We start from the raw sequence: 23,544 nt of genomic DNA, 5'->3' as shown, positions 1-23,544 counted from the left end.
ACCGGACGGTGGCCTGCGGCGTGGCTCCGAGGCCGTGCGCCGGCCGGGAGGGCGCCGCGGCGCGCGCCGTCCTCCCCGAGTCCTCCCCTGCTGCGGAGCAGTGGTAAAGCCCGCAGCTCAAATTCCGAGAATTGAGCTCTGTTGATTCTTAGAACTGGGGTTCTTAGAAGTGGTGATGCAAGAAGTTTCTAGGAAAGGCCGGACACCAGGTGATTATTGCTGTTGCTGCCGCCGCCGCTGCCGCTGCCGCCGCCGCCGCTGTTGCCGCTGGTGCCGCTGCCGCCGCCGCTGCTCATGATCATTATTTTACCTTTTAATTCTTTTTTTTTTCCGCTTTTGCCAAATGCTTTGGCTCCAAGTTTCCTATGTGTATCTATTGATATAAATGTATCTATTTATTGATTCTAGCTGTCAGGTGTTAAAATAAATGCCGAAGATCAGCCCCACGTCTCTCCCACTGTAGGATCTAGCTTTACGCATACGTATATTCTTCTTTTTGCTGTCTTGGAGCGCCTCGGCCGCCTCGGGGAGGCTGTGCCGCCCTGCCCGGTGTTGTTTCGGTGTTTGGAGACGCTGGGGCGCGGGGCGGCGGGCGCTGGGCTGCGCGGCCTGGGAGGGCGGACCGCGGCGGCCCCGCCGGCTTCGCGCGGCTTGGCTTGCTTTCTCTGCTCGCTTGCAAACTGCCTTCCCCGCCGCTGCCTCCCTCCCCGCTCAGTTCTCCCGGTGCCCGCGTTGGCGGCTGTCCACCGGCCCCGGCCCCTCACCAGTCCCTTGCCTTGCAGCCGAGCCGGGAGTCGGCATGGGGGAAATGCAAGCCAACTCCTCGGCTGGTTGTTTTATTTTCCCTTTTCTTTTCGGTCATAAAGCCAGATGAAGTAGCGTGTCTGCAGTTTTCTTTGAGAGCCGTGATCTTCCCAAGGAGAGACAGAGTGTTTTGGGGAGGCTTCGCTTGCACGGGGGGGCGGGGATGTTGAATACTTTGAAAATTATTCTTTCTTGGTTGTGAGTCGAGGCAGTCGGGAACCCGGGTGCGCTCGGTCTGCCCAGCCGGAGGAAGGAGGCTTGAAGGCGGGACAGGGATTTTGGGGGGTGGGCAGGAGAGGGGTGCGCGGTCTTTTTTTTTTTTTTTTTTTTTTTTTTGCACCTGCGGCGCTTACAGCGTGCGGGACCCGAGGGATCTTGGCCAGCCAGCCCAGAGCTCCGAGGAGGTGGCGGGATTTCTGGCGGCCGCGGTGTTTGTATTTTGGGTGCTGCGTGACTGTGTTGGCTCTCAGCGATAATTCCCCTCCCTTTCCTAAATGTAATTTCATTTTTTTTCCCCCTTGGTGCAAGCTGTGTAAAAAGGCAGCTATGGGCCTGGGCATAGCGGATTCCAGGCTTCAGATTCCCAAGGTCCTTCTTTTGGGCGAAGGAATTTAAAACAGAACCCCAGCCCGCGTTCCTGAGGTGAAAGAAGACTAGGAGAGGGAAGAAGGGCACTTGGTGACTCTTGGCTGGGGGACCCGGGACAGGAGGAGCGGGTGCGAAAGGGAGATCTTTGTGAGTGATTTTGCAAAAACAGATTGCGAGGTTGGTTGGATTTGCAACCTGTGGCTCTCCTCGAGGGAGTAGGAACGGGGGAAAGCGGCGGCGGCGGCCCGGGGCGGGAGTGGGTTGGGAGTTGGAACCTAGGAAATCGGCTGCCTGGGGGGCAGCAGGAGCTGGAGGCCAACCCTGCCGGAAACAGTGAACGTTAAATGTCTTGAGAACTGTGGGTTGCGTTGCCTTTATAATACCGTGTTGTTGGAGCCCTGGCGAAAATGGAACTAGTGTTGCAAAAAGGACTTTTAAAACTCCCCCATGAAAAACAACAACACCAACCAACATTTCTTCTTTTTTTTTTTTTTTTAAAGAGTAAAATAAATAACCTCTGTGTTGTGCTCCCTCCCGTAGAAATTTGGGTGCTAGGGATAGTAAGGGATTACCTCAAACCCGGTGCTGGACGGTCTAGAGCTGTTACAGGGTCCTTGATTGTAGTGGAGACAAGTACCGCATCCCACCCCCTAAAAAAAAATAAGTGACTTTATCTTTGTCTTTTTCTTCCCAAACATTGTATAGTTCCCAGGAGGAAAATATTGCTATGGATGCAGTACTATCCAGAGAGAGAGAGAGAGAGAGAGAGAGAGAGAGAGAGAGAGAGAGAGAGAGAGAGAGAGAAGAAAGAAAAAAAGAAAAAAGGAAAGAGGGAGAGGAGGGGGCAAGAGAGAGGGATCTTCGGAAGGGACTGTTTAGAAATACAGTTTGTGGCTCTGAGCTATGCCGCTGGCTTCCTCTGCAGTTCGCTGGTTTCCCTTTTTCTTTGCGAGGTGTTGTGTGTGGTTTTAATAAATAACTTTAAAATAAGGGAGGGGGCAGCATGACCCATCCGGAGACAGGTATCTATTTTGCTCACTATTTACTACCAAGAGCCTTTGGCGCTTGAGCAGGACCTCGTAAATCTGCAGCCCAAGTTGAAGTTCATCTGGCCCTAGTCCACACGCTATTCCTGGAGGTAGCAAACACGAGCTCAGAGGAGTGAGGTGAAATCATAGTCTCCTTTATATACCGATTTTAATAAAAAAGGAAAGATATTTGTCCCTGGGGGAAGAGGAAATGGAGAGAAAACACCAGGAGATGGACATTTCTCTTGCAAAAATGACTGCAGTTGAGTCCTGGGGCCAAAATAGAAACCTGTAGATGGACAACCCCCACCCCCACCCCCGTTTATAAATAGAAGTTTCCAGTATCCTATTTGGAAGAATTTCTTTTCTAATACTTTGAGGTGTTGAGTGATTTTAAGGGTCTGTTTGGTGCCGACAATAAGGCTGGATGCTGTTCATGACAACTGAGACAGCGAGGAAAAGCGGGTATTCACTAATTACCCTGTTCCTCTCCTCAGTTTTGAAGGCTTTACAGCAGTATTTTCTTGAAAAGACTGATTTATTCTGGGCTTGGTGGTCAGGAATGGCATCCTAGATTTCTAAGTTGTCGTTTACTGAGCCCCGAGGAGGAGTTCCAGTTCTGGGTTGAGTAAATGCCATGACTAGATGTCAAAATCCTTCCTTCCCTCTGTCCCCTGCTGGGGATATCCCACTCTGTTGTGAAAAGAAAAAAAAAAAAAAAAAAAAAAAAAAAAAAAAAACCTTCAAGTTTCAGGGAGGTGGTGCGGCAGCGCCACCCCTTGGTGGGCAAAACTATTGGTAAAAGCCAAATACTCGAAAAATAATTGTGAAATGACTGTAATTAGGCATGTGGTCCCAACTCCCTCTGAGAGATTTTCAAAAAAATTTGAGAGATGAAACCTTTAAAGAAAATACTTTGCAGTTAACCTCTTAAAAGAGGATAGAAAACACCTCGTGTTCCAAACCAGCACAGTGTCAATAATAGGCGATGCCCTTCCCGTAATTTAAGGACACCCCTGCAGGGGTGGAGGTGGGGGGTGGGATGGAGTTGGCTCTTAGCAGCGACTTCTCGGGGTGGGGGTGGGGGGGGCTGATACAGCTCTTTCCCGCTTCGGACTTGACTGCTCAGGGTGCCCGAAGTCTGCGGACGGTCTGACTTTGAGAAAAGGAGGAATGTGTTGGTGCGGAAAACCCGTGGGGCTGAAAGTGCTGCAGTTTTGTTTTTGTTTTTTCCCCCGGGGGCTGTGGTGGCGTGTGCCGGGGTGGTGGGGAGAGGTCTGTGGGGCGCAGGGTAGCCGCGGCAGGCTGGGCTGCAGCCGCGGGGGAGTCAGAGCCGGGCGGCGGCGGCGGCGGCGGCGGCGGCGCGTGCTGGTGTCCTTCACTGCGCAACAAGTGGGACCTCGGCGGCGCGCGCGCGCGGGCCCTGCACGGTGGCCCTGCACGGTGGCCCTGCGCGGTGGCCCTGCACGGTGGCCCTGCACGGTGGCCCGCCGGCTGGCTGGCTGGCTGGCTGGTTGGCCTCCTTTCGCTCCTCCCGACCCTCCCTGCTCCCCATTTCCAGACCAGTAGCACCCCCTGGAGAACGTACTCGGTTCGGTTCCCCTCCCCTGCCTTGCTCAGTGGGTCAAGGTCTTAGCTCCGATTTCCCCCTTTCCTGGTGGGGATGGTTCGTGAGCTTATTCCCAACCTTTGCCCCCCCGCCGCCCCCGCCCCGCCCTCTCCTCGCTTTCTCTCCCTCTCTCCTCCCCTCCCTCCTTTCCCCTCCTCCCCCTCTCTCCCTCTCCTTTTTGCAAGAATTTCTCTCCGTACTTTCAGGTGTCATTCTTTTTGAAAGTTGAGTGTAGCCAGCTTTGAGCAGGGAGGGGAGGAGGGGAACAAAGAACCAAAGAATACCTGAAAGCAGCTCCCGAAACAACGGTGCGATGTTAGCTAGAGGCATGAGCACCGGAAGAACGGAATGACATCTGCTCAACCGCTAAATGTTTTTCCGACTTCAGTTTGGGAAGCATCTCCCCTCACCCCACCCCCACTCCCCAAGAGACAGATTAAAAATCCTCCAGTGAAGCGGGGGTACCGTGTGTGGAAGGCTGTGCTAGCCGGGTGATTCTTGAACGGACCGAGTCCGCCACCTAGTGGTCGGTTGTTGTGGTCAAGGTTCCTGCTCGGAGTGGTGGTCTGATCCTGATCGGACACCAGGACCGACGGGAAGGGCATTCTCCAATGGGGATGGCGTCTGACCTCAAAGCTGTTGACAAGACAGATGAAACCCATAAGCCCACGCTGTCCGCACCCACGATCGCCCCAGCCTTAACCATCTATCTCGGCTAAGAAACGGCCCCGTCTTTGAGGACGTCTGTGGCCTCTCCACAGAGAAAGTTGCTTAGCAGAAAGATGTCACCCCGAAACGCTCAGGAGCTTTAGGATTTACAACTTTCGTCGTTGCTGTTGTGGAATTAGGCCAAACAGTAAGTTTCCCAGTTCCAAAGAATTCATCCGGGGAGGTTGTCCCAGTTCACGGTGGACAGCAGTTTAACCTCAGGTTGGCGGAGCCACCGCTGCGCACTGGAAACCGTTCCCTCCCAGTCTTTAGCGTGAGGCTTTTGACAGTAGCCGTGGTGGGAAGATTACGGAGGTGCCGAGGGGGTGGGGGCATCTCCAAGCTGCAGCACACGCTTGCACTGAGAGTAGGGTGGCTAGGGACCACTTCGTCTAGCTGTCTCCAAGCTTGAACTCTCTCCTCTCTCTCTTCCCATCCCGTTTATCCTCTGCTTAGTGGCAGGAGAGAGAGAGAGAGAGACAGAGAGAGAGAGGAGACAGAGACAGGCAGAGACAGAGGGGAGCTGCGAATAAATAGAGCGTTATTCTTTGAGACTTTCTGCCCCATCCCTTGAGTGAAGTTCTTTCTCCACGCGCCTTCCTGAGAGGGCCCGCTTGCCCCGGCGCGCTGGCGACCTCTAGCGGCCGCCCGCGTCCTCACCGCGGAGACACAGCTGTCTTCCCCCGCCCGGGCCGGCCGGGTGGGATCCAGTTCGTCCTCTATCACGGCGGGAGTTGTCCCAGGCCGCCGCGCGGAGAAATGCGCCTCTGTTCGGGTTGGAGGCGAATCCGGGGACGTGTCTGAAGCGCGGTCAAGTTTGACTCATCGCTTTCCAAGGACAGTTAGTGCCTTCCATCTTCATTAACGTGAATAAAGACCTTGGCTGACTTCTGTCCAGATCGGATTTTAAAAGGCATTGTTTGCTTGGGGTGGGGGTGGGGGGGGAGATCATGCCTCTCTCTCCTGCCCCACAGTACTCCCCACCCCCACCCTACCCCAAGGCCGATATCCCAGTCCTGTCAGGATCGGGGAGGAGATCTCTGCTGAAGGACGTAGTTTGCTGGCCTTGCCTGCAGGCCTTCGGGAGGCTGTCTCGGCCAGGTTCTTGGGGAGCGTCCCTTCTTCAGCTCTTGATGATAAAAACACATCCCTCTACTATTTTATTTTTATTTCCTCGAAGTTTGCAGCCTTGCAAGAGCTCTGAGGCAGGACACGTAACAGAAATGAAAGTCAGGACATAAAGTCCTCTGGTTAGCTCACGCAGCTGAGGAGGCCATCGCACCCCCCCCCCCATCTCTTCTTATCTTAAGTGTCGCCGCCGCCCAGAGGCAGGAGCACCAAGATTGTCCTCCCCTGCCTCCAGAACAGAAGCAACACTTTGACTCTACCCATTATCGCTAGAACCGGGTGGCTAGACCTAAGTAAGCGTCCTGTTCGGGAAGAGCGCTCCTGCTGGAGCCCAGAGGCAGGTTTCAACGCGTCAGCCTCCCCACTCCGCTGTAGTCAAACTCCTTGTCCCTAGACAGTGATTTACACTCTCAGGATCCTCTTTAGAGTCTTCGGCGAGCTATTGGAGTTATTAGATTACCAATAATCCAACAACCATCCTGGATAGAGAGGAGTGGAAAGGCGTTCTCCAAATCCAGACGCTTGGCCAAACTAGGTCAATGGGAAGGAGGGGCGGGGCGAGCAGTCCGCTGCAGTTTCAAGCCTTGATGGAGGGCTCCCTCTAGCGGTAGGCCGAGGTAAATACACCGTATGTGATGATGGCACTTCCAAAAAGTGCAGTGACTCCTCAGATACTCCTGTCCCATATAAAATTCCCTTTTGTCGCGTTAGCCCAGGGCGAACGAAGGACGAGGAAAACCCACAACAGGATCTTAAGACCAGAGAGACCCCCATCTCTGGGGTGCTAGGCTGACCCCGCTTCCGCCACCGAAAGGATGTGCGGTGCAGAGATGCAACCCGCTACTTTTAGGACTGGACCCAAGTGGTGCAGATGCCGCCCCAAAGGCGCAAGGCGACCGAGAGCACTTAGTGGGTGGCCACAGGGGGGGGATTCATTCCCGGGAAGGCGAGGCAACCCTGCAGTGTATTAGTCGGCGCAGTCGGCGCCTTTACCGGGTCCCTATGGTTTCAGGAAAATAAGATTCTGGAATCCCGGAGCCTGTCTGGCTTCAGGCTGGTAGCTCTGGCTCTAAAGAAGACTGGGCGGAAACCTCCCCTTTCTTGCCAACGTAGGCGGAAGGGGCTTTCAGTTTAGTTTTCTTTCAGGTTTAGTTTTTTTTTTTTCTAATTCGGCCAGGTCTCGAAGGATGGGGATCTTTAGTCCCCGGGACTCCATCTTTTTGACCTTGACTTCTTACCTACCCATTCCCTTCTAAAGCAGAGACAAGGGTAGCAAACAAGAAGACAAAAAGAAACCCCGAGGAATAACACCAAACCCCTAGGACAAACAATAACAAAACAAAAGCAAACAAACACCAGCGCACCCAGTTGCCAGAATGGGGCAAACTGGAAATCAGGAGGCCAGCCTCTGTCTCAAGACTGTCTCCCGGCTCTTGGGCTCCGCACTCTGCGTCTTTCAGATGGCTGGGGTCAGGGATGGGGACCAGGGGGACTCGGGCCTGGAAGCCGGAACCCTTGTGGAGGGCAGATTTAGGGGAAAGGGTGCTCCGTCCCCGGCCAGCGCTGCGCAGCCAGCAAACCCGGACTGGGCTGTCAAGCCGCGGCTTCCTGGAAAGTTACTTCTCGTTGGAGCCCGCGCTGGGCAGGAGTGTTCTATGAAATCCTCAGAGCTGAGGTCGACTACGTTCCGGGAATGAGAGGGCTGTGCCATTCCCCTCGTGGCCCCCTGCTTTGACAGAGTAACAGGAAAAAAAAAAAAGCACATAATACCGACGTGCACGAAAACATTTATTTGAATGTAACCAAATTAAGGGCCGTTACAGTCCTACCACCCGGCCCTGGCCGCACCTTCCGGGGCTTCGAGGCGGATGGGCAGCGGTGCCAGCCGATCGCCAGGGGGTGGGGCGGTCCCAAGGAAGACAGGTACAGCTAGGTGCGGTGAGCGAGTCTGTGCAAGCTTGCCAGGTGGCGGGGCTGGGGTTTGTGCCGGTGCGTGTGAGCAGGCGAGTGCGGCTGCCTAGTGCCACCCCCGCCGAAAAGGGAAGGGAAAGGATGGAGTCTTTCGCATTGGCTCCTTTGCTAGCTCTTCCCCTTGCCTCTCTGATCTCTCTCTCTCTCTCTCTCTCTCTCTCTCTCTCTCTCTCTCTCTCTCTCTCTCTCTCTCTCTCTCTCTCTTTCTCTCTCTCCCTCCCTCCCTCCCTCTCTCTCTCTCCCTCTCCCCCTTTCCCTCCCCCCATCCCAGTTCTGCTGCCTTCTTTGCTTGTTTTTTTTTCTCTCTCTCCCCTCTCCTCCCCCCCCCCCTTTCCCCTCCCACTGGAAGCTCCATTCGTGAAGCTTTCTCATTGAATGCACACGAGGAAAGCGCCCAGGGAGGAAAGGATGCAGGGGTGTGTTAGTCATCATTTAATTCTTAGCTGGGGATTACTGCCGCTGGACCCGGAGTTAGAGCGGAGATCCAGTTCTGGTTCGGTTCTCCTTGCTGGCCTGATTCTCCTTGGGGTTGTTTGCATAGAACATTGTTGTTGGAGAATGGTTTTTGAGAACTTGGGCAAGGACTTGTTCCTGGAGCCTCAGTTTCCTTCCTAGTGAATCCTGGCCGTTTTAAAGAGAAGGTACAATAAGGGGTGGAAAAGGAGCGAGTGATTTGTAAAATAAATAAGCCGAGTGCTAGTTTGGAGAGCTGCCGAATCGGCGGCGGCAGCGTCTGGAGGGAGGGAGGTGGCATTCAGCTCAAACATTAGCCCCCACCCGGGCAGCCTTGTCTCCGGAGACCTGCTGAGAACTGGCTGGCTTACAGAGAGGTGAATCCTTAGAGAGGAGTGACTCCATAGAACTCAGGCTGGCCCTGTATGTGCGTGTGCTGTGTGGAGGGAGACAGGCTTAAGGTTAAAAACAAAAGCCTGAGACCAGCCTGACAGTGGACATAGCAGGGCTGCCTGTTTTGTTGCTTCGGTCTGTCCTCATCTGGAGTGAGTCACTGCCACTTGTCATGGTGAAATGGCAAATCTGGGCTTCCTGTGGTTCCAAAAGTCTGTGACTGGAAATCCACAAGTGAGCTGGTGGTTAGGGCTCAGCCCAAGTATTCCAGAAGAGGTTTGTGGATCTCTTCCGTGGGGAAGCGGGAGAAAGTTAGTAAATAAACTTCACGTGTCTTCGGCATTTGTTTTCAAAAGAGACTGTTCATTGAACTTGGGTGAGGTTCAAGTGAAATCTGTTTCCTCACTCTGAATTCGGATGGGCTCAGGAAGAAACCGGCTCTTCTGTCTTTTTCTGTCCTCTCTCTTTCCCCATTTCCTACCCCGGACCCACTCACTCACACGCACGTATTAACCTTGAAACTGATGAGGCTGGCTGACTGGCACTGGGACCACAGAGAAACAGCTGAGTGGTCACAGCCTCCAGGAAGCCTTTCATTGTAGAGTGCTCATTTGGTAAGACTCAGCCCCATGGAATGGGGCAAAGTTTGTGTGGGGGAAGGAGCTTGAAACTGAGATTTACCCACCTCAGGGTGCTGCTGTCCTGCGTGTTCCACAGCACGTAGGCCGACTTGGAAAGGGGACAGGAATCTGAGCCAGAAGACCTAGGGCCAGGACGTCAACTATCTACGTGGCCCAACATGACCTCACTGGCCTTAGGCTCCTTTACCCGGAAAGCAGCTTTGGAGGGCTGTGCTGTTTAAATGGGAGAACAGAGTTCCAATATATTATTGCTCTGTTCCGCAGCCCGCATCATAAAGGAGAATCTTACACCTATGCTCCTAATGATTTTTGTTTAAGAGAAACCAATTTGGAAAGAACACATACTTCATTAAATCTCTTTAAGGCTCCCTGGCCAGTTCTCAGCTAAACCTCACAGCTAAATCTTTCACCAGCCAGGAGAAGCCCAAACTTGGAAGCTATGGTCAGTCCTCTGCCTAGTTTTAGACCTGGAAACAGAGGGAGGGGAAACTTTGAAAAAGAGGGCGAAGATACTCAAGGAATGCACAAACATGATGTCTCTGGTTTTAGTCTGTAGACTTGGTATTCAGTCTTAAGTGTTCCAGAGAATCAGGAGATACTGGCTGGCTGTTTGTCCTGAACAAGTCCTTTGAACCCTGAGTCTCAATTTCATCACCAGTGAAATAAGGATAAAGATGTTGGCCCTATCAGCCTTGTGGAATCATTCTAAGACTTGAAAGATAATATTTTTAGCAAGGGTTTGAATAGCATCCAGTGTTTTTAGGTCCCCGAAGAATCATTATCATTAATATTGAAAGAACTACTTATTTTTTTTTTGTTTCTCATAAACTCAAATGGACTTTTGACGTGTATATTTTTTTTAGCCCAGGGAAAGGAAATATATGTGTACAGGTATATGTAATTCATGTGTGCGGTGGTATTCCCAGCACCAAGGCTAAGGCATTGTGACCGGATGGCTTTGAGTTGTTTCGATAAGCACAGAGATGGAGTGTGTTTGCTAGCTTGTGGGAAAACTGCACCAGCTGGCAGGCCGCAGCTATCAAAGCAAAGCTAACTACGTGTGTCCTAAATTAAGACCGGAGTGGACAATCTTACACTCATTTAGTCAATCTCTGTTTGCTCTCTTCTCTGCAGTTTTAAAGCAAAATTTTGGACTGTGAAGCAAGGCATTGGGTGAGTGAATTAAATTATATGCTATAAGATTTGTAGATGAATTATTTCTTTTGGATTTTACCCGTGCATGGTTTTTTTTTTTTTTGGTTTTTTTGTTTGTTTGTTTGTTTTGTTTTTAAGCTTGCCGCCTTTCACTCGATGAACAAAGGATAATGAATTCTCTCCATAGAGGTCTCAGTCCTCAGCCCTCTGTCCTGTACTAACAGACTTAACACCACTGCACGGTGTTATTCACTCATCCCCTTGTTCCTCCTTAGTTCAGGCTAACCTGGTCGCCAACTCTGCCAGTGCTGGGCTAGTGCTAAGTTTTCAAACGATTGAACAAAACAACTCACAATTCCAGAGCATGGGATGGATAATGAAATGACATGCTGATAAAAATAGCTGCACCTTTTTTTTTTTTTTTAAGAACCTATTATGGTCTAGGCACATATTTCTAATTTTAAATACCACATAGGTATTGCTGTTCCTATTTTGGAAAACCCAAACCCAGAAACGGTAACAGCATGCTCCACGGCACAGAGCTGGTGAAAGGCAAAACGAACTGGGTAACTCTCCAACAGTGGTTTTCTCCGTTGCAACATACTCACGGTCTCTCAATGCTTGGCAGCGTCTTTAGTGTGTGGGAAAAACACTTAACAAACAGTCCTTCCCTTCCCCTTTCCTCTAAAGAGCTTTCTACCCCAGCTTTTATTCTGCCCATTTGACAGCTATGAATCGTAATGTCCAGAGATGGGCTATGAATTGTCCACTCGATACCTGAGTTGTATTCTACATCTTAGCATGCTCAGCCGTCTGTTTGGTGCTCTTGGGAAGCAGGGAGTAGGTTCTCGAGGACTAACAGGAGTTTAAACTTCTGTTCAGGCGAAGACAACATGGCCTCACCGGCTGACAGCTGTATCCAGTTCACCCGCCATGCGAGTGATGTTCTCCTTAACCTTAATCGCCTCCGGAGTCGGGACATCTTGACTGACGTCGTCATTGTGGTGAGCCGTGAGCAGTTCAGAGCCCATAAGACAGTGCTCATGGCCTGCAGGTGAGTGGTCTTGGAGTGAGGGGTGACTGCGGAAAAGGGGGCACTGGAATTGGCAGCCAATGAGATGAATATGTAGGCTGTTCCCTGTGTCTGAGGTGACATTCTCCTAGTCTCCAGATCTCAGCACATGGCCTGGTGTTCTGGACTCTCAGAAAACGGTTGAAGGAACACAGCTTTAGAAGAGTTTCTGTTTCAAAGGCACAGTGGGTGAAGAAATGCACTCTCAAAGACACGATGTGTCTGAGGCCATTAGGGAGACACGCGCTGGTTACTAAAAGAAATTCAGTTAACTGGTGTGAGGATGCAAAGCAAAAGAGAGTTTCTAAATGGTTTAAGCAAGCTTGACATCTTTTGCCCTTCTATGTCATAACTGTGATTTATTAAACAATTATTTTTTGAAGCAGGGTTTAATGTAGAGCTAGCCTTGAACACATTACCTAGCCAAGGCTGGCCTTGAAATTCTGATTCTCTCACTCCAAGTGCTGGCATTATCGGTATGAACCACCATGCCCCAATTACATTATTCATTTACACTGAACTATATTTCCATGGTTTAAGCACAGAGTGCATGAGGCAGCTCATTCTTCATAGTTTCCCAAATTTCAAGATTCCTGGGTGACATCATATTAAGTCATTTCTAAGTTCTCCCTGCCAGCTGACTCCTGTGGATGGCACTACGTCTCCATTTTGTAGATAATGAAAGCAAGGCACAGGTCTGTGTAATGATGCACAGCTCAGCATTGCAACTGGAGACCATAGCCAGTGTCTAATAATAGCGCTTAAAGAAATAATGTGAAGGGCTGGCTGGTGAGGCGGCTCTGTGGGTGAAGGCGTTTGCTGCCAAGCCTGATGACCTGAGTTCAACCTCAGGACCAACAGAGTGTAGAGAGAGAACTGACTATCACATGGCTGTACAGGTAGAAAATAATCAGTGTATACTGCTAACAGTTTTCATTCTTGCCACAACCCTATTAATTCTCCCCTGACTTGGCAGAGAAGGAAACCAAGGAACAGAGGAGTTAAGGGTATTAGCCAAGGCTGAAGAGTTGCTTATTGGGGAAGGGAGGTCTGGCCCATTTCTGTCAATCCACCCAGAAAGAGTAGAGTTGAGATGACAATCTAGTCTAGAATTCTAGTTTTAACTGACTAGACAACGTGACCTGAAGGCATGGCTTGGATTTGACTTGAATCTTCTAGGAATCATTGACATTCTGGTAATCCTTGGGCTTCGAGAAAGGTGGTGGAATATATATGGACGTGTTATTATTTGTTACCCATCCCTAACTCACTCCTCGTGTGGTAGTAGACTTTTTAAAATAAGGGTATTGTGGTAAAGGAAGGGAAATACGAACCATAAAGTTAGATTACTGACTGCAGATGAGTGTTAAGTTAGACAAGAGGAGAGCAGTGCTGTGATTCTGAGAATACCTCCCATACTCTGCTACCTCAGTTTCCCCATTTATAAAGGTGGAACTTGGTGGTACATATCTCGCAGGATTAGGGAGGATACAGGTTAATGTAAACATGCAAAATGCTTAAAGAATTCCTGGGCTTTCTACAAGTAGAAGTCATTAGTAAGTGCCATGGAGCTTCGGGCTCTGGGCTCTGGGCAGACAAGGCGCACAGGTGCTTTGTGACCACTACAGTGGCACCTTTGTTTGCTTTACAGTGGCCTGTTCTACAGCATCTTCACCGACCAGTTGAAATGCAACCTTAGTGTCATCAATCTGGATCCTGAGATCAACCCTGAGGGGTTTTGTATCCTCTTGGACTTCATGTACACGTCAAGACTCAACCTGCGGGAAGGCAACATCATGGCTGTGATGGCTACAGCCATGTACCTGCAGATGGAACATGTCGTGGACACATGCAGGAAGTTCATCAAGGCCAGGTGAGCTTAGGTAGACGCTGTGGATACAGAAAGGGTAGTTCCGGATCAGAACTCATGCATGCCCTGACAGCCTCTATGACATACTCTATCCACCTTTCTACAATGATGCTCATTTCTACCTTTTATTCATCGACTCTAGCCCAGATGTGCTTATCCTGGGTACCCCCTGCCTCCCACCTCTGCCACATTTTCTTTTAGTCTCTTTCTTTCCACTCACCCTGCAAGGCCGGAACTGGATGCCTTTGCCATGGAGCTGACTTCCTCAGCTCATCCGCGTTCAGCAGGCAGCATTTTGCTTTCCCTGATGACTTTCTCTTAACATTTTTATGCCTGTGTTAATTCTCCTGTAGGTTTCTATTGTAACTGTCTATATATGTACCTTAGTTCCCGACCAGAGCATCGGCTGCTCGAGTTTACGCAGCTGTGCGTCTCTTCATCTCGGTCATTATGCTCCTATTGGGAGGGCACTTAATGAACTGAATTGAGTTCACTTGGTCTAACCCTTACCCAAGGGGTAGGAGACATGAGCATCACCAGAGGGTGAGAAGCCCGAGAGCCAAAAAAGTCGAGAGCCTTGCTAAATGGAGCAATGAGGCCAAACTGTTTCAGAATCACTTGACTCAGCAGCTTTAGGGGAGCCGCCTTCTTTCTTAACAAAGAAGGGATTTCCAGTCTGTATTTGAACATTTCCAGGGACTGAGAACTCCTGTTCTCAGAGCCATACGGTCTACCTTGGGTAGTTGGAAAGTCCCTCTTTGCAGCCTCTTGAAATCTGGCTCTGGTAGCCCTCACTTTCTGATCTAGCTCTGCGGAGCATGAGCATGTTGAGCTGCCCTACTTTTTCACCCACATAAGTCCCTTTAAGTATTTGCAGCCAATGTTTTTGTCTCCAGTGGGTGATAATGGCGGCAAGTTCATCATTGCCGTCACTTGGGAGTACTTTATACAGGCCAGGCCTTGTGCTCCAAATGGTTAAGCAACTTGCACCGGGTCAGAGCTGGGTTTGCAAACCAGGCCAGGCTGCTCCGGAACCAGGGCTTCTGCACTGGTCACTGCCTCCTCTCTTCCTTGAACTTCCCGGTGAATCCATTGAACCTACAGGGCAGGCCTTTTAGTGGATATCCTCCGAATGTATAGTACCAACATACACACATCCTTCCCTCCTTCTTTCTGTGTGTATAAAATGCCTGCTTCTCCCTGCAGGATTTTGCTCGAGCAGTTTATCTCATTCCTCCAAATGAGATAAGGACTTTAAAAGCTTTATGTAATCCATAAAATTCTAAATCATCGGAAGAATTATAGTTCCCAAAGACATGCCTACATCTGTGCCTCACACTTACAAGGTCATGTCCAGTCAGACACAGAGTATATGAGTAGCTCGTCTTCCTCGGTTTCCCCAACTGTGGCTCGGATTGCTAGACTGCTGAGTGTTAATGCCCTGTAATTGGGTTTCCCATTCCAGAGTCACATCTCCCGTGTCTGGCTGACTCCAGCCCAGATGGGGTTGTACAGCAGCGTCACCAGAAGGTCACCTGTTTAACGGTTCTAATTTTGGCTCCTTTTTTTTTTTAACCCCCACAGTGAAGCAGAAATGGTCCCTGCACTTAAGCCTCCCCGAGAAGAGTTCCTGAACAGCCGGATGCTGATGCCCCATGACATCATGGCCTACAGAGGTCGTGAGGTTGTGGAGAACAATCTGCCTTTGAGAAATACTCCTGGGTGTGAGAGCAGAGCCTTTGCCCCTAGCCTGTACAGTGGCCTGTCGACACCACCAGCCTCGTATCCTATGTACAGCCATCTCCCACTCAGCAGCTTCCTTTTCTCTGATGAGGAGCTACGAGATGCCCACGCCCGCATGCCTGTGGCCAACCCCTTTCCCAAGGAACGGACCCTCTCCTGTGACAGTGCCAGGCCAGTCCCCAGTGAGTATAGCAGGCCGGCCATGGAGGTGTCCCCCAGCTTCTGCCACAGCAGCATCTACTCACCCAAGGAGGCAGTCCCCGAGGAAGCACGGAGTGATATGCACTACAGTGTGGCTGAGGGCCCCAAGCCAGCTGCCCCTTCTGCCCGGAATGCCTCGTACTTCCCCTGTGACAAGGCCAGCAAAGAAGAAGAGAGACCCTCTTCAGAGGATGAAATAGCCCTGCATTTTGAGCCCCACAATGCACCCTTGAACCGGAAGGGTCTGGTTAGTCCCCAGAGTCCTCAGAAATCCGACTGCCAGCCCAACTCACCCACAGAGTCCTGCAGTAGCAAGAACGCATGCATCCTTCAGGCCTCCGGCTCCCCTCCAGCCAAGAGCCCCACTGATCCTAAAGCCTGCAACTGGAAGAAGTATAAGTTCATTGTGCTCAACAACCTCAACCAGAATGCCAAACCGGAGGGCTCTGAGCAGGCAGAGCTGGGCCGTCTGTCCCCTCGAGCCTACCCTGCCCCGTCTGCCTGCCAGCCACCCATGGAGCCTGAGAACCTTGGTCTCCAGTCCCCAACCAAGCTGAGTGCCAGTGGGGAGGACTCTACCATCCCCCAAGCTAGCCGGCTCAATAACATCGTTAACAGGTGATTTCAGAGGACGCACGGGTCTAAGGTCAGGGGTTACCTGAGCACAGGTCTGAGGTTCATAGCCTCTGATGCATGCAGAGTGCAGGGCTGTTTTCTGTCTGAAATGCTGAAAGGGGTTAGGATCAGAGTGAGTTAGCCAGAGTCAGGAAGCATATTACACTGAAGTTGTATTTTTGTGTTAGTTTGTTTTGTTTTCCGTAGCAAGAGAGAGCGCATTGGTTTGTGTAAGAGAAAAGCATTCCACAAATCCCAAAGCACTTCCTGTGGTGTTGGTGGAGCAGGGAACCCCTCTTTTAGACTGAGGGAGGCTGTGGGCTGCAGGCCTGGGAGAAGAAAGTGGGCCTAGAAGTGAAAATGGGTCATTCCTTGACTCAAGCCAGTAGAAGAGGGCTTGGGGAGGGCTCTGAGCCTCAGAACTGCACACGGTAACTGGTCTCTGGGCTTGCGCGAACATACAGAGAGAAGTTAGCGTGGAGACCACGTGGACCACTCTTCACTGCTGGATGCTGATGCCCCTTTGTTCTGTCCACAGGTCCCTGACAGGCTCCCCCCGAAGCAGCAGCGAGAGCCACTCACCACTTTACATGCACCCCCCAAAGTGCACGTCCTGTGGCTCTCAGTCCCCGCAGCATACAGAGATGTGCCTCCACACTGCTGGCCCCACGTTCCCCGAGGAGATGGGAGAGACCCAGTCGGAATATTCGGATTCTAGCTGTGGTGAGTCCCTTTCTCCTCCTTCCTCTCAATGTCTAGGAGAAGGGAGGCCCCTCTGCTCCATGGGATTTGTGTTTCCATTTTATTCGTGATGCTGTTCCTGGGACATGGCCTGGATTAGAAGTCCACTGGTACTCACCATCACCAACAATAGATACTCCTCCTCCCTCTCCATCTCCCAGGACTGGGGCTGAGCCAGACAAGCCATCAGATGGAGGTGTTGAACTTGGGTAGCTGCAGTGGCTGAGAAATCACCAGCTTCACCCCAGCATAGGTGGCCTACAGGGCTTCTGGAACCCCCAGAGCTTTCTCAGCCTGTCTGCCCAAACTACTGTACTGACCTGGGTGCATGGCAGTGTTTCTTGGAAGGCTGTAGATTCTCTGTGGAGAAACATAAGGCCTTAGTCACTCATGTGTCTTTCACGGGCCTTAGTTGGTTCCTAGCGTGGAGGATGTACTTAGAAAATGTTTGCTGGATTAAGTCAGTTGAACTAAATTATTAAATTAACATTTCCATATAGTCAGTCTTGGCTCCCTCAGTGTTTAACCAGATAGAAGGTCTCACTCTTTACCCAGCTCTAGCAACTATCTTTTGTGACCAAGGAACTACATAATCAGGGTTAAATTGCAGTGATACACCATTCTCAAATTGTTGTGACAAAATAAAGAAATTGTTGGCTGCAAGCAGTTTGTCCCAGGGTCACAGATCAGAGGGAAATTAGAGACTGTGCCTGCCTGACCTCAGATGACTGTTCTGCATTCCAGTTCCTGTCTCTGGGCCTCCATTCCATCTTTAGTGTCCTATCTTTGTGCGAAGATGACCATGGAATCTTTATCATTAATCCCTTCTGTAGGGATTTAAAGAACCTGTGTCCCATGTCCCCATAATTTATTCTTTTCTTTTTTTTCATTGTATAACGTGCTCCTGTGAGAAGGCAGGACAGGATTATTAGTCTGACTTTGGAGAGAGAAACACAGAGAGGCTTAGAGGGTCTTGCCCCGGGGCTGCTGTGTATGAATACAAGTTGAACTTTGAACTGATAAAACCTTCTCAGAGCTCCAGGAGGAAAAAAAAACTTAGGTGTCCTCAAATTGGTGAGGCCAGAGCCCTAGAGTGAGCGTCTGGACCTTGGGATTCAGTCCGCCTCCTGTCTCTGTCTTCCATGACTGAGACTCTACATGCTAAGAAAAATGAAAATCCCACTGGTCCCGTGGGTTCCCCTAAGTGCTGGTTAGGGAGCCTGGGGTCCAGTGTAGCGCCGACGTGGCTCCGGAGGAGGGAGGCTTTGGGGCTCTACCCTGCCTCCTCCTGCTGACCCGGTGTCCCCCCACACTCTGCAGAGAATGGGGCCTTCTTCTGCAATGAATGTGACTGCCGCTTCTCCGAGGAGGCCTCGCTCAAGAGGCACACACTGCAGACGCACAGCGACAAACCCTACAAATGTGACCGCTGCCAGGCCTCCTTCCGCTACAAAGGCAACCTCGCCAGCCACAAGACCGTCCACACGGGTATGGCCTTGTCCCACCGTGAGTGCTCCAGTTAGGGACTGCAGACAGTGATCTTAGGAAAACAAACAAACAAACAAACAAAAACCTGAGAACTTTGTGGGAGCGAAGCAGGAGGCAGGCCCCGCATCCTGGCTTCACTTAGTACGGTGGTTCTCAACCTGTGGGTCTCGACCCCTTGGGAGCTGAATGGCCCTTTCACAGGGTCATATATCGGATATCCTGCATGCCAGATATTTATATTATGATTCATAACGGTAGCAAAATTGCAGTTATGAAGTAGCAATGAAAGTACTTTTATGATTGGGGGGCGGGGTGGTCACCACAACATGAGGAACTTTATTAAAGGGTCTCGGCATTAGGAAGGTTAAGAACCACCGAACTAGGGGCTTAACCCTGCCTTGTCTCCCCCACCTCCCCTTATTCTTTGTGTTTCCCCTGAGATTTTGTCCTGCTTCTCTGCCTTTGCTGGGGTTAGAAGAATTAATCCCCCTGGTTGCAGGAGGAGACTAATGCTGATAGGGGCAAAGTGGATTGGGTTTGGGGAAAGCCAGCTAAAACTGAAAGCCGCTGGATGTCCCTCAAGGACTTATCAACCAACTTACATTCTTTTTCCCGGGACACTTCTCACAACCTCATTGTTGTGGGCATTAACTAGCTCTCAGACCTTTCAGTGGCCCCATTATCCCTGAAACTTTCCATGGTGGAAGGCTCAACTGTAGATTGGTTTCCTCTGCCCGGCTTCTGCTCGGCCCCACACCCCGCCTTGCTTGCAAATGGAATACAGCTGTACTTGCCACAAGCGGAAAAGTATGTTCTGAGAGAAACTGGAGCAGCCTGATTGTATCTCCCTGGTGACTGAGTGGATTATTGCATCAGTCTGTCCAAGGGAAGAGCCCGAGGAGTCTTCCCAGGTCGTCTAGATCAGCCCTTCCCATTCAGAGAGGGAAACTGAGGCCCAGAGAAGGGCAGTGTCTTGCTCAAGCCCTACAGGCAGATGACCCTAGTGACAACACCTGTTTTGCAGGTCAGGCTTCTCGAACCCTTCCCCTCCGTGTCCTGTGCGTAGCATTGATTTCCATCCCAACCATGCCATCCATGCTGGTTTCTTGGCCTTGTCCCCTGCCGGCTGTGCTGGTGTGTGTGAGCAAGGATGACTGGCCCCTAGATCAGTGGTTCTCAACCTGCGAGTCATGATCCCTTTGGGGGTCCAACGACCCCATCACAGGGGTCACCTAAGACTATCGGAAAACACAGCTATTTACATTACGATTCCTAATAGTAGCAAAATGACAGTTATGAAGGAGCAATGAAATAATTTTATGGCTGGGGGGTCACCACACCATGAGGAACTGTATTAAAGGGTCACAGCATTAGGGAGGTTGAGAACCACTGTCCTAGATCCTCCTTCTGACCTCCCCGTAGAGAAGGGGAGGTATTAGTGGCCTTGGACAGGAGTAGTTGCTTTGAAGTTTACGGTCAGTGTGGTCCTCCATTATAATGGAAAAAACGTGTCTTGGCAATAGGTGAGAAGCCCTATCGCTGTAACATTTGTGGAGCGCAGTTCAATCGGCCAGCCAACCTGAAGACCCACACTCGAATTCACTCTGGAGAAAAGCCCTACAAGTGTGAGACCTGTGGGGCCAGGTTTGTGCAGGTGAGCAGGGCAGCATGGGGAAGGGACGCTGAGGGATCGAGGACCTGGGCGTAGGCTGGCAGTGCACCCTGGCCGCACCTCTCACCCTGTGCTCCTCATCCAGGTGGCCCACTTGCGTGCCCATGTGCTCATCCACACTGGAGAGAAGCCGTATCCCTGTGAAATCTGCGGCACTCGCTTCAGGCACCTTCAGACTCTAAAGAGCCACCTGCGCATCCACACAGGAGAGAAACCTTACCATGTATGTAACCCCTGTGGCTCCTGGCTGGCCTGGGAGGGAGGGATGTGGAGCAAGTGGGCAGCGGAGCTATGTGCTCCAACCTCTAGCATACAGTGGACTAATAATGTTCAGGAGATCTAGATCTGAGCTTGATTGTCAAAGTCTCAGTGTGCTCATCATTTGAAATGGAGGCACTGGTCTGGGTGACCTGGACCTTAGGAAAGAAGGTATAGAATTGGGCCATTCATTCTTTCCACCAATACTTGCTGAGTGTCTCCATCATACCTCTACACTAGATAGGTATGGAAGAGTATCTAGGATGATCAAGCAGAGCTTAGAAGTAAGAGAGCAACCAGAGAGAGACGGCAAAAAAAAAAAAAAAAAAAAAAAAAAAAAAAAAAAAAAAAAAAACCACCAAAACCAGAACCCAAAGTAAACCTAGAAAACATCGTTTCGAGAAAGGGCAGGCAGGCACTGGAGGGCGGTTGGGCAGTTAAGAGCACTTGCTGCTGTTGCAGAAGATGTGGGTTCCAGGTCCCAGCACTTGAATTGGGTGGTTCACAACCACTTATAATTCCAGTTCAGGGGATTCATCACCCTCTTCTGGCCTCCCTGGTACCTGCACACATGTGGTGCACATATAAATAAGCCCGCACATGCGTAAATAAAAATAAATGAAATTCAAAAGAAAGAGCAGGTGCCTAAATGCTTTGCACTGTATTAAGAACAGGCTGTTGGAATGGTTGTGTCGCAGAGCAAAGTCTCAGCAAACGACAGCCGGCTGGTTAAGTTTTGAATGTTGTGTAAGCCAAAACGTGTGTGACGTTGTGAGTTGTGTGAAATTTAACTTTCGTAGGAGAGAATATATAATTGGAACGCAGCCACACTGATTTGTTTACATAGTGTATGAGGCTGCTTTGAGGCGTCAAGGGCAGCACTTCAGGTGCTGCTGGGCTAATCAGTGAACGGTTTGCTCACACCCAGATGTTGAGCGGTAAAGCGTGCCAATTTTTGTTCACTTGCCTCTAAGGCTTTGGATGAGTATCTTTGTACTTGCTGTTTCTCTCTTGGCAAATTAGTTAATTTTTCACCCTTAGTGCCTTAGTTTCCCTGTCTGTACATTGACCCAGGAAGTACTGCCTACTTCATGAACTGGCTCTATTTAGGTAATTACTTCATTCAGTGCTTTGAGTTGTTCAAGCTCACAGCTATGGCGTGATCTCTCGGAATTTTAGTCACAGAGGCTATAAGAATTGAAAGGGACATTTGGCATTGATTGATACAACCCCTTATAGAAGGGAAAGCCAAGGTCTTAATAGATGGTATGGCCAGGATATACAGCAATGGGTGGCACAGTTGCCGTGGACCTGTGGCATTTGAAAAAAACATCTGCCAGACTCGAGAATCTCCATAAATTTAGGCCATCTAACCCAATTGTGCTATTGCATTCAGACTGATTTCAGTTTTCTGAGGGTGCATTCTGCTAGATCGTAGGGAGACTACAAAGTTTGGATGAGAAGTATTAACTTCCAAGTATCAACCACCTGATGAGGACGTTAATGCACCAGGATGATTGTGGGGCAAGGCTATAAATCTGAGGTCTAGAAAGAGATGGACTGTTCTGTCTTAGATTCAGAAATGCATTACTAATTAGGGGAGTTTGCATCGGAATTTATTTTGGGTAAGACTTGTGATCATGCAGTTAAGTCAGGGAAGGGCATCTCAAGCCCGGGGAACAGGAGTGACACATTGGAAGGGAAGGCAAGGACATTCGCTCAATGTATACTTAACATCCAGTGGCAGCCAGGATTCCAGTGGGTTCTGAACCCGCCCTTTTAGAGGGAGGAGCTGCCTCCACCCCACCCTCACAGGGACTCCTCGGCTCTGCTCTGGGTTTTTGAGAAATGACACGTTTCTCGAGTCGATGACGGCTAACACTTTGCTTCTGGTGTCTCTCCAGTGTGAGAAGTGTAACCTACATTTTCGTCACAAAAGTCAACTGCGACTTCACCTGCGCCAGAAGCACGGCGCCATCACCAACACCAAGGTGCAATACCGCGTGTCGGCCGCTGACCTGCCTCCGGAGCTCCCCAAAGCCTGCTGAAGCATGGAGTGTTGACTCTCCCTAGCCCTTTCTCTCAGAACCTCCCCAAAGGATGCTGTAACACTTTACAAAGGTCATCCCATGATGTAGTGCCTCTCTCATCCACTAGTGCGAATCATAGTTGGGGTGGGGGGTGGGGGTGGGGCTTGCGGACCGGGAGCCAAGGCAGCTCCCCTTCCCACACTGCCATAAAACATTAAGAAAATACTATTGCTTCTTCTCCTATGTGTAAGACAAACCATGTCAGCAAAAAGCAAAATCATTTTCTGTATCAAAGTAGGGAAGAATGCAAAAGTTCTGACGTGACAGGTTGCAACATGAGGAATGTAAACGTTCTGTGGGAACAGAAATCTCTTTTGTATGTAAATGTATTGTTTTAAAAGACAAGACTTCAGTATGTTGTCAAAGAGAGGGCTTTAATTTTTTTAACCAAAGGTGAAGGAATATATGGCAGAGTTGTAAATATATAAATATATATATATAATATAAATATATAAACCTAAAAAGATATATTGAAAATATAAAACTGCGTTAAAGGCTCGATTTTGTATCTGCAGGCAGACACGGATCTGAGAATCTTTATTGAGAAAGAGCACTTAAGAGAATATTTTAAGTATTGCGTCTGTATAAGTAAGAAAATATTTTGTCTAAAATGCCTCAGTGTATTTGTATTTTTTTGCAAGTGAAGGTTTACAATTTACAAAGTGTGTATTAAAAACAAAAAAAGAACAAAAAAAAGCTGCAGAAGGAGAAATGTATACTTTTGTTCTAGTTTTCAGTTTGTATATACCTGTAACGTGTCCTCACGGTGCCTTTTTTCACGGAAGTTTTCCATGATGGACGGACGTGCGCCATCCCTTTTGGAAGTGTTGGCAGACACAGGGACCTGAAGCCGTCACTGACTCAAGTCTCTTTGGGAATGTTTGGCTCCTCCCACATTCTGCATCATGCTTGTTCTTATAATTACTCCGGAGACAGGGTTTGGCTGTGTCTAAACTGCATTATTGCGTTGTAAAATATAGCTGTACAAATATAAGAATAAAACGTTGAAAAGTCAAAGGGAGGTTTCTCCGAGGATCTGTCATTGCGTGGAGATCCATCCGGGTGGGTCCAGCCTCCCGTATTCACGTTCCAGTGGAATATGTTCGAGGAGGGGAGGGGCTGCTGGCCAGGGAGATGTTGAAAAGGCCAGATGGGGGTTTGTCCTCTTTCTGCCTGTTTTTGTCCTGAGCACAGGGTCAGCTGCAGACCCCAGACACAGGGCCTGTAGGTCAAGTGGAGGATTGGAATGGACCCTTCCCCAGCTCTGGGCCGCACTCTGCATTCCAGCCCTTGCTCTTTTAGACACAAACGTTTCG

The 23,544-nt window shown here is 50.0% G+C and overlaps 1 protein-coding gene across 2 annotated transcripts; it reads left to right on the top strand.

Annotated features, from left to right (window-relative positions):
• Positions 1-66: 66 nt before the first annotated feature.
• On the top strand, positions 67-23,245 carry Bcl6 (BCL6 transcription repressor). 2 transcript variants are annotated; one of them, XM_052753863.1, is made up of 10 exons: positions 67-209; positions 10,458-10,496; positions 11,361-11,532; positions 13,202-13,423; positions 15,005-15,982; positions 16,518-16,702; positions 18,041-18,208; positions 19,732-19,862; positions 19,966-20,103; positions 22,043-23,245. In XM_052753863.1, the coding sequence occupies exons 3-10, from the start codon at positions 11,372-11,374 to the stop codon at positions 22,184-22,186; spliced, it is 2,127 nt and encodes a 708-aa protein (XP_052609823.1). In that variant the 5' UTR covers positions 67-209; positions 10,458-10,496; positions 11,361-11,371; the 3' UTR covers positions 22,187-23,245. The 2 variants fall into 2 exon arrangements, with proteins under 2 accessions (XP_052609823.1, XP_052609825.1); XM_052753865.1 differs by lacking the exon at positions 67-209 and adding an exon at positions 8,522-9,296.
• The last annotated feature ends 299 nt before the right edge of the window (positions 23,246-23,544 follow it).

This window comes from Peromyscus californicus, unplaced genomic scaffold (genome assembly GCF_007827085.1).
Source record: "Peromyscus californicus insignis strain IS unplaced genomic scaffold, ASM782708v3 Scaffold_25__1_contigs__length_3188244, whole genome shotgun sequence".
Lineage (NCBI taxonomy): Eukaryota > Metazoa > Chordata > Mammalia > Rodentia > Cricetidae > Peromyscus > Peromyscus californicus.
Note: the sequence above shows the minus strand (reverse complement) of the source record. Positions and strands in the feature narration are given on the sequence as shown.

Excerpts from the sequence above, each read along its gene's own strand:
- Bcl6 (XM_052753863.1), top strand. The coding sequence starts at position 11,372 with ATGGCCTCACCGGCTGACAGCTGTATCCAGTTCACCCGCCATGCGAGT. Across the intron at positions 11,533-13,201 it reads ACAGTGCTCATGGCCTGCAG|TGGCCTGTTCTACAGCATCT; the intron begins GTGAGTGGTCTT and ends TTTGCTTTACAG. Across the intron at positions 15,983-16,517 it reads CTCAATAACATCGTTAACAG|GTCCCTGACAGGCTCCCCCC; the intron begins GTGATTTCAGAG and ends TTCTGTCCACAG.